The sequence below is a fragment of the Panthera onca genome, chromosome F1 (genome assembly GCF_046562875.1).
Source record: "Panthera onca isolate mPanOnc1 chromosome F1, mPanOnc1 haplotype 2, whole genome shotgun sequence".
In the NCBI taxonomy this organism is placed as follows: Eukaryota; Metazoa; Chordata; class Mammalia; order Carnivora; family Felidae; genus Panthera; species Panthera onca.
The window spans coordinates 16,273,831-16,289,361 of NC_138355.1; the positions used below are offsets into that span (position 1 = coordinate 16,273,831).

A 15,531-nucleotide genomic window follows, 5' to 3' on the forward strand; every position below is an offset into this window, starting at 1 on the left:
AAAACTCCCAAAAAATGAAGATGGCTTCATAAACAAATTCTATAAAACATTTAAATACAAGTTAATACCTGTTCTTCACAAACTATTCCAAAATATAAAAGAGAAAGGAAAACTTCCAAATTCATTCTATGAGATCAGCATTAACCTGATACCCAAACGAGGTAAATATAACCACAAAATAAGAGAACTACAGGCCAATATCTCTGGTGAACATAGATCCAAAAATACTCAACAAAATATTAGCAAACTGAATTCACCAATACATTAACAAAAAATTATTCACTACAATCCAGTGGGACTTATTCTCAGGATGCAAATGGTTCAATATTTGCAAATTAATCAGTGTAATACATCACATCAATAAGAGAAAGGATAAGAACCATGTGATCATTTCAATAGATGCAGAAAAAGCATTCGACAAGGTAAAATGTCCATTCATGACAAAAACCCTCAACAAGGTACATCTAGAGGGAACATATCTCAACATAATAAAGGCCATGTATTAAAAACCCGCAGCTAACATTATCTTTAATAGGGGGAAAATGAGAGCTTTTCCCTTAAGGTCAGGAAGAAGTCCATTCTCACCACTTTTATTCAACACGGTACTGGAAGTAAGTCCTACTACCCACAGCAACCAGACAACAGAAAGAAATAAAAGGCACCCAAAATGATGAGGAAGAAGTGAACTTTTCACTACTTGCAGATGACATGTTACTGTATAGAGAAAACCTAAAAACTCTACCAAAAAACTGCTACAACTGATCCACGAATTCAGTGAAGTCAGAGGATACAAAATCAATACCCAGATGTTGTATGGAAACCAATCTGACAATAAACTTCATATATTGAAAAAATTTAAAAAAATCAATATCCAGAAATCTATTTGCATTTCTACACACCTATAATGAAGCAGCAGAAAGAGAAATTAACAATCCCACTTATAATTGCACCAAAAATAATAAGATACCTAGGAATAAACCTAACCAAAAAGGTGAAAGACCTGTACTCTGAAAACTATAGAACACTGATGAAAGAAATTGAAGACGACACAAAGAAATGGAAAGACATTCCATGTTCGTGGGTTGGAAGAACAAGTATTTTTAAAATGTCTACACTACCCAAAGGAATCTACAGATTTAATGCAATCCCTATCAAAATACCACCAGCATTTTTCACGGAACTAGAACAAAGAATCTTAAAATTTGTACGGAAGCACAAAAGACCCCAAATGGCCAAAGCAATCTTGAAAGAGAAAAACAAAGCTGGAGGGATCACAATGTTGAGCTTTAACTTATATTACAAAGCGGTAGTAATCAAAACATTATGGTACTGGCACAAAAACAGACACATAGATCAATAGAACAGAATACAAAACCCAGAAATAAACCCACATTTACATGGTCACTTAATCTTCAAGAAAGCAGGAAAAAATATTGAGTGGGGGAAAAAACAGTATCTTTAATAAATGGTATTGGAAAAACTGGACAGCTACATGCAAAAAATGAAACTGACCCCTTCTTACACCATGCACAATAACAACTTACTGAATGGGAGAAGATATTTGCAAATGACATATCTGATAAAGAGTTAGTATCCAAAATACAAAGAGCTTATAAAACTCAACACCCAAAAAACAAATAATCCAATTAAAGATGAGCAGAAGACATAAATAGACATTTCTCCAAAGGAGACCTCCAGATGGCCAACAGACATATGAAAATATGCTCATCATCACTTACCATCAGTGAAATGTAAATTCATACAATTAGATATCGCCTCCAACATCTCAGAATGGCTAAATCAAAAACATAAGAAACAACACATGTTGGCAAGGATGTGGAGGAGAAGGAACCCTCTGGCACTGTTGGTGGGAATGTGAACTGGTGCAACCACTGTGGAAAACAGAATGGAGATTCCTCAAAAAGTTAAAAACAGAACTGCTCTCTGATCCAGAAATTGCACTACTAGGTATTTACCCCAAGAATACAAAAACACTAATTCAAAGAGATACATGCACCCCTATGTTTATAGCAGCATTATTTACATAGCCAAGATATGGAAGCAACCTAAATGTCCATCAACTGATGAATGGATAAAGAAGTGGTATCTATACACACACACACACACACACACACACACACACACACACACACAATGAAATATTGCTCAGCCATAAAAAAGAATGAAATCACGCTGTTTGCCATGACATAGATGGAGCTAGAGAGTATAAGACTAAATAGAAGAAGTCAGAGAAGGACAAATACCATATGACTTTAATCATATGTGGAATTTAAGAAACAAAACAAATGGGCAAAGGGAAAAAGAGAGAGAGAGACAAACTAAGAAACAGACTCTTAACTGTAGAGAATGAACTGATGGTTACCGAAGGGGAAGTGGAGAGAGGCATGGGTTAAATAGGTGATGGAGATTAAGGAGTGCACTTGTGATGATGAACACCGGGTAGCGTATGGAAGTGTTGAATCACATTGTACACCTGAAAGTAATGTAACCAACCCTGTATATTAACTACCTGGGATTAAATTTTAAAATAAATAAATAAATAAATAAACAAATAAATAAATAAATAAATAAAAGATGAGGGGAGGATTTCCAGTCAAAGCTAACAGATTATCTGCATGCCTTTCTCTCCTCTCCCTCTAAAGTCCTCACAAAATGGAAGTGATGAAATTTGTCAAATTAGTAAAAAGTTTTAGGTGGGCTAGATGTCAACAGGATGATAGAAAAGATAGAAAATGGTAACTGACAAAGCCTCACAAAGGAAGCTGAAAGACAGGTGCACGTGAACATTAGGATGGGGTACAGCTTTTTAGGAAGCAGTTTGCCCTATGAAACTCTGGAGAAGCTGGAGCTTGGAGGTCCAAGTAATGACGAAGGGTGAGAGGCAAAGCAGGGTTGAAAATACATGCATTAACTGAAAGGATTCACTGAAAGTTTATACAGAAGACTCTATTGCCTTCCATCCCCCTTTACACATGTACTATATTCCACAGGGACCTGGGTCCACTGGCAGATAAAATTTGAGGACTTCTTCCTCAAAATGTCTAGAAAATCCCCTGAGAAAATTATCCTGATTGTTCAGAAATATTTCAGTGTAACCCCAGCGTCCCCACCTAACCACTCTAAAGCAAAGCCCACCTGTTGATGAGCCTTGCTCACATACATAAATTCTGCCAAGAAGCATTGCATTTGTAAGTATGACTAGATAACCAAGATTTGTCAGACATTTGGATTAACCCCTCCAAATACCAGAGTCAGCCCAAGATAAATAAAGAGAGAAACATGATTATCAAAATAAAGAGTCAATTCAGGTCACAGGTGAGAATTTAGCCTTGAAAAGGGTAGAGAAAACATATTTATATGCCAAAAGAAAATATAATTAAAGTAAAAATGGCCTATGCATTAAACAATTTTACTTAATCATAATAATAAGACCACATTATTGATTTTCAGCTTTTAGGATCAATCACAGAAAACTCAAATAAGTTATCGAATCCCATCAAATGCTATAAACTTAACAATGCAAAAGCAAAAATGCAGGGAAGAGTTTAGTGTTTCTTCAACAAGTTAAATACACAATTACCGTATGACCCAGCAATCCTAGGTATATACCCAAAAGAATTTGAAAGAGCTGGTCAAACAAAAACTTATACACAAATGTTCATTGCAGCATAATTCGCAATAGCCAAGACGTGGAAACAACCTAAATGTCCATCAACAAAGTGAATGGACAAATAAAATGTGGTATATTCATACAATGGAATATTACTCCGCCAAAAAGAGAAATGAGGTCAGATATATACTGCAACATTAATAAAACTGGAAAACATTACACTAAGTGAAAGAAATTAGACCTAAAAGCCTACATGTTCTATGAAATTTACATGAAATGGCAGAATAGGCAAATCCACAGAGACAGAAATCAGCTTTGTGGTTGACAGGGACTGTGGTTACCAAAGAATAAAGACTGACTGGTTAGCGGTTTTCACTTGAGGTGATGAAAAAGATTTAGAGCTAGAGAGAGGTGGTGGTTGTTCCACATTGTGAATGTGATTTATGCTACTGAATTGGGTACTTTAAAAGGGTTAAAATGGTAAATTGTAGGTTATGTATATTTTTTGCCACAATAAATAAATGCACAATAAAGTACAGGCAAAAGTAGTAAGAAAGTAGAAGACATGGTAGAAAAAAGTTGAAGGGAAATACAAGTGCTCCAAAACACTTACTTCACAAAGCAGAAGATCAACAAGGTATTTGTATCTATGAAACAAGAAATAAAAGTACTGCCATATTATGAAAACAGAAAAGGGAAGGACTACAAATAGTAATGTGCCATAATGAGTAACAAGCTATATAGAGAGGATGGTGGTAAAACAGAAAGATGTGATAACCCCTAATTTATCACAGCAGGAATAGATAGGCAATGTCCCAAACTGATATTAGAACAGAAATGGGAGTCCATTATTTAGAGATAAAAAGGTGACCTCCAGAAGAAGCAGCTAAAAACACTTAGGAGTGGTTGCCTATGGAATTTAGTACCTAAACTACCATTATTGTTAAGACAAGGAACTGGAGAGGCCGCATCTACAAAGAAGGAATCCACTAAGAAAGGATCAGAAAAGTGAGCAGAAATACTCCAGCTTAGGGATGGATTCTGAGAAGTTTTTTTTTTTTTTTCTCCAGATCTTAATGCTTATTTTCCTTTCAGCACTTGGATAGATTTTCTATAAAAGCAGGGCCATATTGTATTGGAAGTTCCCAAAGTCTTGTGTTGGAGAGAGTGTAGCTGTTGTTGGTACACTTCCGAAGGGCATAATCTGTGTGCTCCACAGTGCAGAGCCTTTCTCCTGTCATGTTCCCCATCCTCCTCAAACGTGCCATGCAATCTAGAAACAGCCACACCTACAATAGAGACAGAAATTAGACAGACCCAACCTGGCAAACAGAATAGATAGACCACTGATAGCTTCATTTACAAAAACACCTGGTAATTACACATCCACAAGTTCTTGAGGAGGCATAATCAGAAAAGCCATTTGAGGCAAATAAGACTTTAGGGGCAATCCCTTGTAAATGGTTCCCAACTTCTGTGAACTAAGCTGAGAGGACTACTCCCCCATCAGGCCGGATAGAGAAGTACCACTCAGTCCCACAGTGTGATGGTGGTTCTTAAAATCTTGCCATTAGATGGAAAAAGAAACCTGGGCTGCAATTCCAAAGAAAAGAGCACCCAGGGAAGGAAAACATGTCTCCCTAGAGCCCAGTGTAATGTCTGTACTGTCTGCTTCTAGATTCTCCTAACTCATAGGACTCCTAGAGTAGAGGGACCCCAAGGCCAGCCTTACAAAGAATCCACAGAAGTAAAGGATTATCTCTCCTTCTTCTGCTGAGACCATCGTTCCCAGTATCCTTGTTCAGTTATGCCCTTGACCCATGACCCAGTTCACTTCACATTCCTCTTTAGAAATGACTGTGTGTGTGTGTGTGTGTGTGTGTGTGTGTGTGTGTGTGTGTTTAAGATTGAGAGAAAGGGGTGGGTCAAGCAACATGAGAGGCAGGGCTAAGCAGACATATGAGAGAAGTAGAAAGAAAGAGAAACAGGCTGTGGGATCCTCCCAGAGTGTTGACTTGGTTTTAACTTTTACCACCAAAATTTGCTCTAATCCTCGAAACATCTATTTAAGAAAAATAATCACCTGTCTTAGAAACAAGAAGACCTACTAGTTTACCAAACCTACATGTGAACAGAGCCCCCTTTGTTTAAAAAAATAATTGGTAATAGTACTCAAACCTTCACAAAACCAGAATGTCCCTTCCACCTCTCCTTTCTTCTTGACTAGTCAATCAAGATGAAAATCTAACTATTTGAACAGCCTGTGTCACAGGACATTGTAGGAAGAAATACACAAAGGTTGTGATGGTAGCTTTGACATCAAAAGTAAATGCTCTGAATTTTTAAAAAATGAATTTCTTTGGGAAGAATCAGAACAACTCCAGGAGGAAAAGTTACATTTCTCCAGTGGCTTACAGAGGCATCTGAAGTGTGTCATACATAGACAAGAGCACATGACAGTTTTTGGATATCCTCCCTCTGCCCCAATATCCTGGAATGTGCTGCCTGAAAATTGCTACCTGATTTACAGAATAGAAACTAACATTAGCTGAGTTCCCATTATTTCCAAACACTTTGCTAAGAACTTGCTTTTTTGTCGTAAATAGTCCCCACGATAACTATTACAAGGTAGCATTTGTTATCTACGTTTCACAGAGGAGAAAACTGAGGTAGTAACAGATTTGAACATAGGTTTGGTAATTTGGAAGCTCATCCTCTAACCCTAGTCCAATATAGATATTAGAGGATTGGATACCAACATTCGATGTTGACTAGGCACAGAAAATGCATTTTTCTCCCTTGTTTTTTCCCATTAGGCAAGTGTTGATGCTCCCTGTCTGGGTGTCCTGGCAGCAGAACTGTCTCTTCTGTGTTGCCATAATGACGTCTCAATCACACAACAAGCATCCTTGGGCTTGCATCACCTCCTCTGCATTGCAAAGTGTCAGAACGGTAAGAATGATTTACCACCTCTTCTAAGGGGTACTACAAATTGTCCCTAACTTCTCCTTGTGGGTCCCAAGAAGGCTCTATGTCTGTAGATTTCTAAAGCCTGCCCCAACATCTATAGCTCCACTTTCTAACACGCCTTTCATAATCTTTTTAGAATGATCAAGATATGCCAAGATCTATAAAGTACTATACTTGGATTAGTGTTGGGTGTTAATGCTGGGGGCAGGAAGGCTGTGGGGAAGAAGAGGAGAAAGAGAAGAAATGGTACCAATGGGACTTTTTTAAAAAGGAGGTATATTTTCCCCCTCTAATGGGGCATCAAATGGAATATTCAGATTCTTGCTTCAGGGGTGGGGGAAAATTAGCCACGAGCAGTAAATGCTGCTGTGGCCTGCCTAACAAAGCATAAAAGCAAGTCCTGAAAGTATCATACTATTTCCAAATAACTTAGAGAAAAGATTTAGCCTCAAATGAGGTGGGGTCTACAGTTGCTTGAGCTTACCACCTAAAGTAAGTTTGTAGACTGCAACCCAATGGTGTCACCAAGAAGAGACAGAATTAGGGATCCAGAGAGGTCATGATAGCTAGAGCTCACAGGTCTGAGGGCCAGAGAGGAGTGCACAAAGAGCTCCAGAGATTTGCACAGGGTTCTCCTTATTCAGGTATGTAGTGGTCAGAACACGCATGTGAGAGGATGCATGGGTGGCTCAGTTAGTTGATTTCTGCTCAGGTCATGATCTCATAGTTCGTGGCTTTGAGCCCTGTGTCGGGCTCCACACTGACAACACAGAGCCTGCTTGGTATCCTCTCTCTCTCTCTCTCTCTCTCTCTCTCCCCCCTGTCTTTCTGCCCCTCCCCCACTCATGCTCACTCTCTCAAAAGAAGTAAATAAACTTAACAACAACAGCAAAAAGGAATATGAATGTGAAGGAAACTACCTGAGGCCAGGGGAGAATGTTTAAGGAGAAAAATCCAATGAACTCGCAAAGGCTGGGAATAGTGCCTATGACGATAAGCCAACATTTAAAACTTCATAATGCACAAGTAATGAGGAAGAGTACCCAAAGGGTTTTGTTTCATTAGAAGGAAAAAATGATCTCTAGACTAAATTGTGTTTTGGTGCCACTTAACAGACCTTAAAAATAAGATCTAAAAAGATCAGGTTATCTCCAAATACTTTGAATGTTAATCAGAATGAAGCTCAAACCTACTCCTAGGAATACCAATATTCCAGCAGTCAACAAGTTAAAATTCACAGGGTCCAATAACAATTATTACACTTGCAAAGAATCAGACCACAGCACATAATGAGGAGAGAAATGAATCAAAACTGACCCAGAAATGACTCAGATGATAGAATTCGTAGAAAGGGACGTTAAAACAATTGTTATAATGTATTCCAATTATTTAAGGAGTCCAAGAAAAAGATGAACATGTTAAGCAGAGACATAGAAAAATTTCTAAAAGACCTCAATTGAAAATCTGGAGATTAAAAGCATAATATCTGAGGTGAAGAACACTCTGGCAAAAATTAACAGTGTAATTTTCAAGAGGGCCAGAGAAAATACGACACATTTCATTCACAGGAACAAAAGTAAATATGACAGTAAATTTCTTATCAGTAAAAGCCATAAACAATGGAGCAGCCTCTCAATGTACAGGGGGGAGGAAAAGGCAATCTAGAATTCTTTAGCCAGCAAAAATTCTTTTAAAAACAAAAGTGAAATAAAGACATGTTTAGATATACAAGAGCTGCTAGAATTCATTGCCAGCAGATCTGCACTAAAAGAAATATTAAAGGAAATCCCTCAAGGAAAAACATCCAGGTGAAAATCTAGGTCCGCATAAAGGAATGAAGAGTAATGGGTTGCAACTACGTAGGTAAATATTCTGTCCTCATTATTTTTAAAAAAAATTTTTAATGTTTATTTAGTTGAGAGACAGAGAGAGAGAGAGAGCATGAGTGGGAAGAGGGGCAGAGAGTGAGAGAGACACAGAATCCAAAGCGGGCTCCAGGCTCTGAGCTGTCAGTACAGAGCCCGACATGGGGCTCGAACTCATGAACTGTGAGTTCATGATCTGAGCTAAAGTCGGATGCTTAACTGACTGAGCCACCCAAGTGCCCCTTCTCATTATTTAATCTTTTAAAATGATAATCAACTGTTCAAGGCAAAAAATAATAATGTAAAAGCTATATGACAACAATAGAGGCTTGAAAGAGGAAGTAGGATTACTTTTTAAGGTTCCTGCAAACAGAGTGTGACATGTCACTTAACGAGTAAACTGTGATAAGTTAAAGATGTGTAATATAAACCTTAAAGCAGCCTCCTAAATAATATAGCCAAGAGGTACATATAGTAAGCCAAATTGAGATGTAATGTTTTAAAAACTACTTTAAAAGAAGACAAAAAAGAGGAAAAATAGAAAGAACAGATGGGAAAAATAGAAAACAAATAGTGAAGACTTAAAGCCATCTAGAGTAAATGTAAATATTCTGAACACCTCCAGTGAAAAGGTGGAGATTATCAGATTGGATAAAAAGCAAGGCTCAACTCTATGCTGCCCTATGAGAAACCCAGTTTAAATGCAAAGCCATAAATAGAATAAAAGTTAAAAGTTGGAAGATAGCACAGTAACACTAGTCAAAAAGAAATTAGAGTGGCTGAATCAATATCAAAAAATATATATTTCAGAGCAAAGAATGCTTCCAGGGAAAAAGAGGATCATTTCATAATGATAAAGGGGTCAATTAATTAATAAGACAACAATGCTAAACATGTATGTCCCTAAAATTAAAAATTTATAAAAATTAAAATACATTAAACAAAAATGGATAGAGCTAGGGGGCGCCTGGGTGGCTCAGTCGGTTAAGCATCTGACTCTTGATTTCAGCTCAGGTCACCACCTCAGGGTCATGAGATTGAGCCCCGCAACACTCTCCATGCAGAGCAGGGAGCCTGCTTGAGACACTTTCCCTTCCTCTCCCTCTGCCCCCACTCGCTTGTGCACATGCTCTCTCTAAAAATAATTTTTTAAAAAAGGATAGAACTACAAGGAGCAGATGTACAATTATAGTCAGAGAATTCAGTATCTCTTTCTCAATAATTCATAATCACACAGAAAATTTTTAAGGATATAGACTTGAACCAACTTGACCTAATTAATATATAGAGAACACTCCACCAATAATGGAAAAACGAACATTCTCCTCAAGGGAAAAACAGAAAACTTACCAAAATAGACCACATTCAAGCCATGAATCAAATCTTAAGAAAGTATAAAGTCTTTAATTCGTCCAAAATGGATTCTCTGACCAAAATGGAATTAACCTAGAAATAAAACTAGAAAGATACCTGGAAAATTCAAAATATTCGGAAACCAGGTAATCCACTTCTAAGTAACCCATGAGTCAAAAAAAAGAAATAAAAGTAGAAATTGAAAGCATTTTGAACCAAATGAAAAAATACCTACAAAGAAAACTCCAGACTGTAATGTTCTAGCAAACACTTAAAGGTAGAAAGTATTCCAATCCTACCCAAATTCTCCCAGAAATGTGAGAATGAGGAAACATGCCAAATCATTCAAGGAGGCCAGCAACATTCTGATACCAAAACCACATAAAGACATGACAAGAAAAACAAAAACAAAAAACTACAGACCAACGTTCCTCAAGAACATAAGTGCAAACGTTTTTAAATAGATCCGCACATATATGGTCAAATGATTTTTGATAAAGAGTCAAAGGCAATTCAATGGAGAAAGAGTAAACATCGATAAATGGTGTTGGAAAAATTGGTTATGTATCTATGCCAAAGAAAAGAACTCTGGTCTATATCTTATATGTAATGCAAAAGTTAATTCAAAATGGACCCATACAACTAAAACTATGAAACAAGAAGTCCTTGTACCTTGGGTTAGGCAAAGATGTCTTAAACACAACACCAAAAGCATGACGTATACATTTTAAAAGTGAAAAATTAAGTATTTCTGCTCTTTGAAAGACACTGCTAAGAGAACAGATAAGCCACAGACTGGGAGAAAATATTTGCAAGTTACATATCTGACAAAAGGCTCACACCCAGAATTTAAAAATGAACACTCCAAACTCTGTAAGAAAACAGACAACCAAATTAAAAAATGGTAAATTTGAATTTGAATTACTGAGTCATTTCCCCGAAGAGACACAGATGGCAAAGACACACATCAAAAGATGTTCAATATTTGGTCATAAAAGACGTGTAGCTTAAAAACTGCCCGAGATCCCACTACATATTCATTAGGATGTCTAAAATGGAAACTCTGACCATACCATATGTTATTAAAGATGTGAAGCAGCTGGGACTCTCGCGTTGCCAGAGGGAGCGTGACATGGTATAACAACTTTGGCAAACAATTTGGCCATTTATCCTAAAAAGATAAACACACATCGACCAAATGACCCAGTCATTCCATAACTTGGGATTTAGCCAAGAGAAATGAAAGCAGATACCCAGAGCAAAACATGTACACAAATGTTGATAGCACCTTTATTTGGAAAAGCCAAAACCCTGGAAACAACCCAAGTGTCCATCAATAGGCAAATGGGTAAGCAGACGATGGAATAGTATTCATCAGTAAAACGGGAATGATAACCTATACCTATACCTATACCTATAACCACTTGGGTGAATCACAAAACAATTTCGCTGAGGGCAACATGCGACACAACAGAAGAGTACATCCTATATGAATCCACTTATCTAAGATCAGAAAGTACACACTTGACAGAAAGCCAATGACGGAAAGCAGATCTGTGGATGTCTTTGGATCAGGGGTGGGTACAGGGGAGCAGGTGTGGTGGAGGCAATGAATATGATAGGGGTTTTTTTTTTCGTTTATTTTTTTATTGCAGTTTTTGTGAGTATATACATATATAAAAACTTACCAAATTGTACATTTTAGACAAACTGGATGTCAATTACATCCCTATGGAGCTGTTAACAAACAAACAAAAATCGTTACAAGTTACCTTCTCTGGAACTAAAGACATCAGCACCTGAAGCTTTCACTGAGAGCTCCTGGCTTTCCTGCTATATGACTTCCCCAGCTCTTTGCAAAATGCCTCCATGTCTGGTCTCCTATCAAGAAACCCTCCACCTTAGCGACAGCTTTTCCAGGGCGCTGAATGATGCATTTGATGGCCGAAATATATTCAATATCTGCTGAACCTATTAAAATGATCTATGTCTTTCATTCATATTTCACAGAGGCCTCACTTAAACACTTTATAGACTCTGAGTCTGTGCTGTCATAATATCTGATGCGATCAAACTGTCAGCAGAGAGATATGTTCAGAACACTTTATATCTCCAGAATTGGATAGAAAGGAGAAATTGGAAACAGCAATGTCATAGAAGGAACTGATGATCAACAAAAACCTTAAACTCTTTTTCTCAATACAGAGGACATTGAAAAAACTAAATCTACAAAGTATGAGAAGCATGGAAATCACTGCCTCCTGTCTCCGTCCTGTGATACAGAATTTGTACCCAAAGTCTTGCAACGAGACAGAGCTAAAATTGTCCAGGTAACTTACCCCCTGCTTTATCCAATGGCTTTTCTTTCATGTGTATTATTACTTTTAATGACAACTTCTTTCTTCCTTCCTTCCTTCCTTCCTTCCTTCCTTCCTTCCTTCCTCCTTCCCTCCCTCCCTCCCTCTCTCTCTCTTTCTCTCTTTTTCTCTTTCTTTCTTTCTTTCTTTCTTTCTTTCTTTCTTTCTTCTTATGTTTATTTATTTTTGAGAGAGAGACAGAGAGTAAGCAGGGGAGGGGCAGAGAGACTGGGAGACAGCCCAGAGCCTGACGCAGGGCTTGAACCCACCAGGAGTGAGATCATGACCTGAGCGGAAGTGGGATGCTTAACCGACTGAGCCACCCAGGAGTCCCTAGTGGCGACTGATTTCAACAGTTTCTATTTTTAATAAATTTTTCCATGTTTTTAAAGTTCAGTGAAGCACAGAGTAAATAATATGTAGAGTGTTTGCTTTCATGATTTGCATCTCTAATGAGTAAGAACGATGCCTAATATTCCTGAATATAGCAATTTATATTATTTTCATGTAATCCTTATAGAATGCACATGAGGTGTTTTCTAGTTTTATACTTCTTTTGTTTGATTAATAAATATGTCACTAAAGATGGGGAACTCTGGTTATTCAGCAAAGTTAGTGGAGTCATCAATCAACAGGCTTTTCAATAGTATTATAATTTACTCAGCAAACATCAAAATAACTTGCTTTAGATTTTGTTTTAAAACACCTATTAGGGGTCCCTGGGTGGTTCCATTGGTTAAGCATCCAACTCTTAATTTGGGCTCAGGTCATGATCTCAAAGTCGTGAGATCGAGTCCCACACTGGGCTCCACACTGAGCGTGGACCCTGCTTAATACTCTCTCTCTCTCTCTCTCTCTGTCTCTCTCTCTCTCTCTTTCCCCCTCAGCTCCTCTCCCCTGCTTGTACTCTCTCTCTAAAAAATAAAAACCTTATTAAAACAAATTTTAAGTTGAAGTGATAAACCTCGGTACCGCATAAATAATTTTTACACTGACCCCAACCCCTGGGGAAACCTATGGGGCTCTGTATACTCCCTCACTTTCTTCAAGGTACATGGGCTTATCCACACACTTGCGAGGTCACCCAGCTCTGCAGCCTAGGTTGGGCTGTCTAATACCTGGCCCTCTAGCCACACACATGGAGCCAACGGCTCAGCACAGTTGCTGGGGTCGCCCTTCAAGGCTAGCTCATCTCTGGAAGTGGGAGAGTCTTTTGGTTCCTGCTAAAAAGTACATACGTGAAGCAGTGTCTTCTCCTCCCATGGCCGAGGGGATAGAATCGTGTGAAGCTGAGATGTGGAAGTGATACACCTTACATAACATAGTCAAAAATACTGCATAGATGTCTTAAATATGCACCTTAAATTTGAATTTGAATTACTGAGTCATTTCACCAAAGAGACACAGATGATAGTGCATTTTTCCAGAATCAAGCATTTATTCTCACCCACCCCACACCTCAAAAATCACGAGCCTGGTTGACTATGAAGTTATCCATTTACATGAAGAAACCAAGCATCTAGAATTTATTAGAGGGGCGCCTGGGTGGCTCAGTTGGCTGAGTGACCGACTTCGGCTCGGGTCATGATCTCACGGTTCGTGGGTTCGAGCCCCGCATCGGGCTGTGTGCTGACAGCTCGGAGCCTGGATCCTGCTTCGGATTCTGTGTCTCCCCCTCTCTCTGCTCCTCCCCTGCTCATGCTCTGTCTGTCTATCTGTCTCTCTCTTTCTCAATAATAAATAAACATTAAAAAAAATTAGAATTTACTAGAAAGTTCTTCTACTTCCTTCCATCCTCCATCCAGTGCCCTGGACTCGGGACCCTGAGTGCCATGATTAGGCTAATGAGTGGATGGGCAGCCTCCTCTGAGCCTCTTGCAAGCGGTTCATAGTTTTTCATTTCTTCCTGGCCTGGCCCCACAGCTGACTTATCCAGATGAAAATATTTGAGCCGCTTTAAAAATCAGAAGAAAAAAAAAAATAAATGCAATTCCACTTGAATTCTAGTCATCTCAATATCACCACACTTGTGAAATATGATTTCTAACATTTTTGAGTGAAGGAAGAGGGCTAGAACTGCAAAAATGCCTAAGGCCCCCCCAAAACCACGCAGCGGTACCCGGCCCCTGGGCCTGGAGCTTCTCCAGGATGATAGAATTCAGCGGTCTTTCTCCTGTTGTTGTTGGTCAGCCCTGAGGTCATGGCTCTCCTTTTGGTTTCAGAGCGTAGGACAAACTTTAATGCCGTCCTTGCTGACTGACTTTGTGTGGAACCTCCTGATGACGCTGTCTTCACCTAATTGTGTAACTGCATTCAAGGCGTCAACCATACTGAAACTGACTCTGGAGTCTCATGCCCATAAGGTCACCATGGTAAGACACTTGACCATGAGTAGGGGGCACGGAGCTGATTCTCTAACTTTATTCTCTTGTTGCCTTTGTTACATGCTACTTCTTTTCCTGTGTATTTCTTGTTACTGTTCAACATGTCGCTTTGATCAAATGAGGGGTTTTTTTGTGTGAAATATTTCAAGCATACGGAAAGTGTGGGACACAATGGCATGAATGTTCACCTGCCAATCATACCAAATAATCACATTTTGCCACATTTGCATCAGCTTTTTTAAAGAAATACATTAATAACTGGAGAATAATGCAGATATAACTGAAATCTCCTGCGTAACCGCTAAGGAAAGTTTTCAGGGACCCTCAGGTTGCTGCAGGGCTGGCTATATGATTTGTGGGGCCAAGTGAAAATAAACGTGGGGCTTCCTGTTCAAAACATGTGCTATTATTTAAAGTGCCATTAAATATACAATCATATGTCACTAAATTCTACTCCTGTAACCCATATTACACTATATGTTAACTAACTAGAATTTAAATGAAAACCTAAAATATATATACAGTCCTATGAAGTTTTCCCCCCCTTTCCTCCATGGTCTCTCTCTTTCTCTCAATTTGTCATAGCATTTTTATTTTCTACTTAATGTCTTTAAGTTAAAAAAAAAAAACTAAAATTTTAAAGTAGCACAAATTTTACCAGCCATTTTTACATCGTGCCATGCCATTTACAGGTGAAAACACAGAAGTGTTTAACTCAAGAAAATAATGCAAGTGACAGCTCATACACGAATATGTTTTCATTCGCACCAAAAGAGTGGAAGCAATACACAAAACTAACTCGATTATTTGTATTTCATTTCTGACATTCACACTTTCTATTAACGCCTTCTACCTTCAGCTTATTGATGAGTCACCATTTTCCATTTAAGTGGTTGAGGCTTCAATGAATGCTTATCTTATACGCACTGTGATTTCCCACTGACTGCTACACATCTCGGGTCCACTGGAAG

At 38.4% G+C, this 15,531-nt stretch overlaps 1 protein-coding gene across 1 annotated transcript in view; it reads left to right on the forward strand.

The window, feature by feature from the left end:
* MROH9 (maestro heat like repeat family member 9) overlaps positions 1–15,531 on the forward strand; it is an 88,952-nt gene that overhangs the window by 41,957 nt on the left and 31,464 nt on the right. The window contains exons 8-10 of the mRNA XM_060643486.3: positions 6,448–6,583; positions 12,025–12,149; positions 14,399–14,548. Of these exons, the coding sequence (XP_060499469.1) occupies positions 6,448–6,583; positions 12,025–12,149; positions 14,399–14,548 (411 nt within the window). The remainder of the gene's footprint in view (positions 1–6,447; positions 6,584–12,024; positions 12,150–14,398; positions 14,549–15,531) is intronic.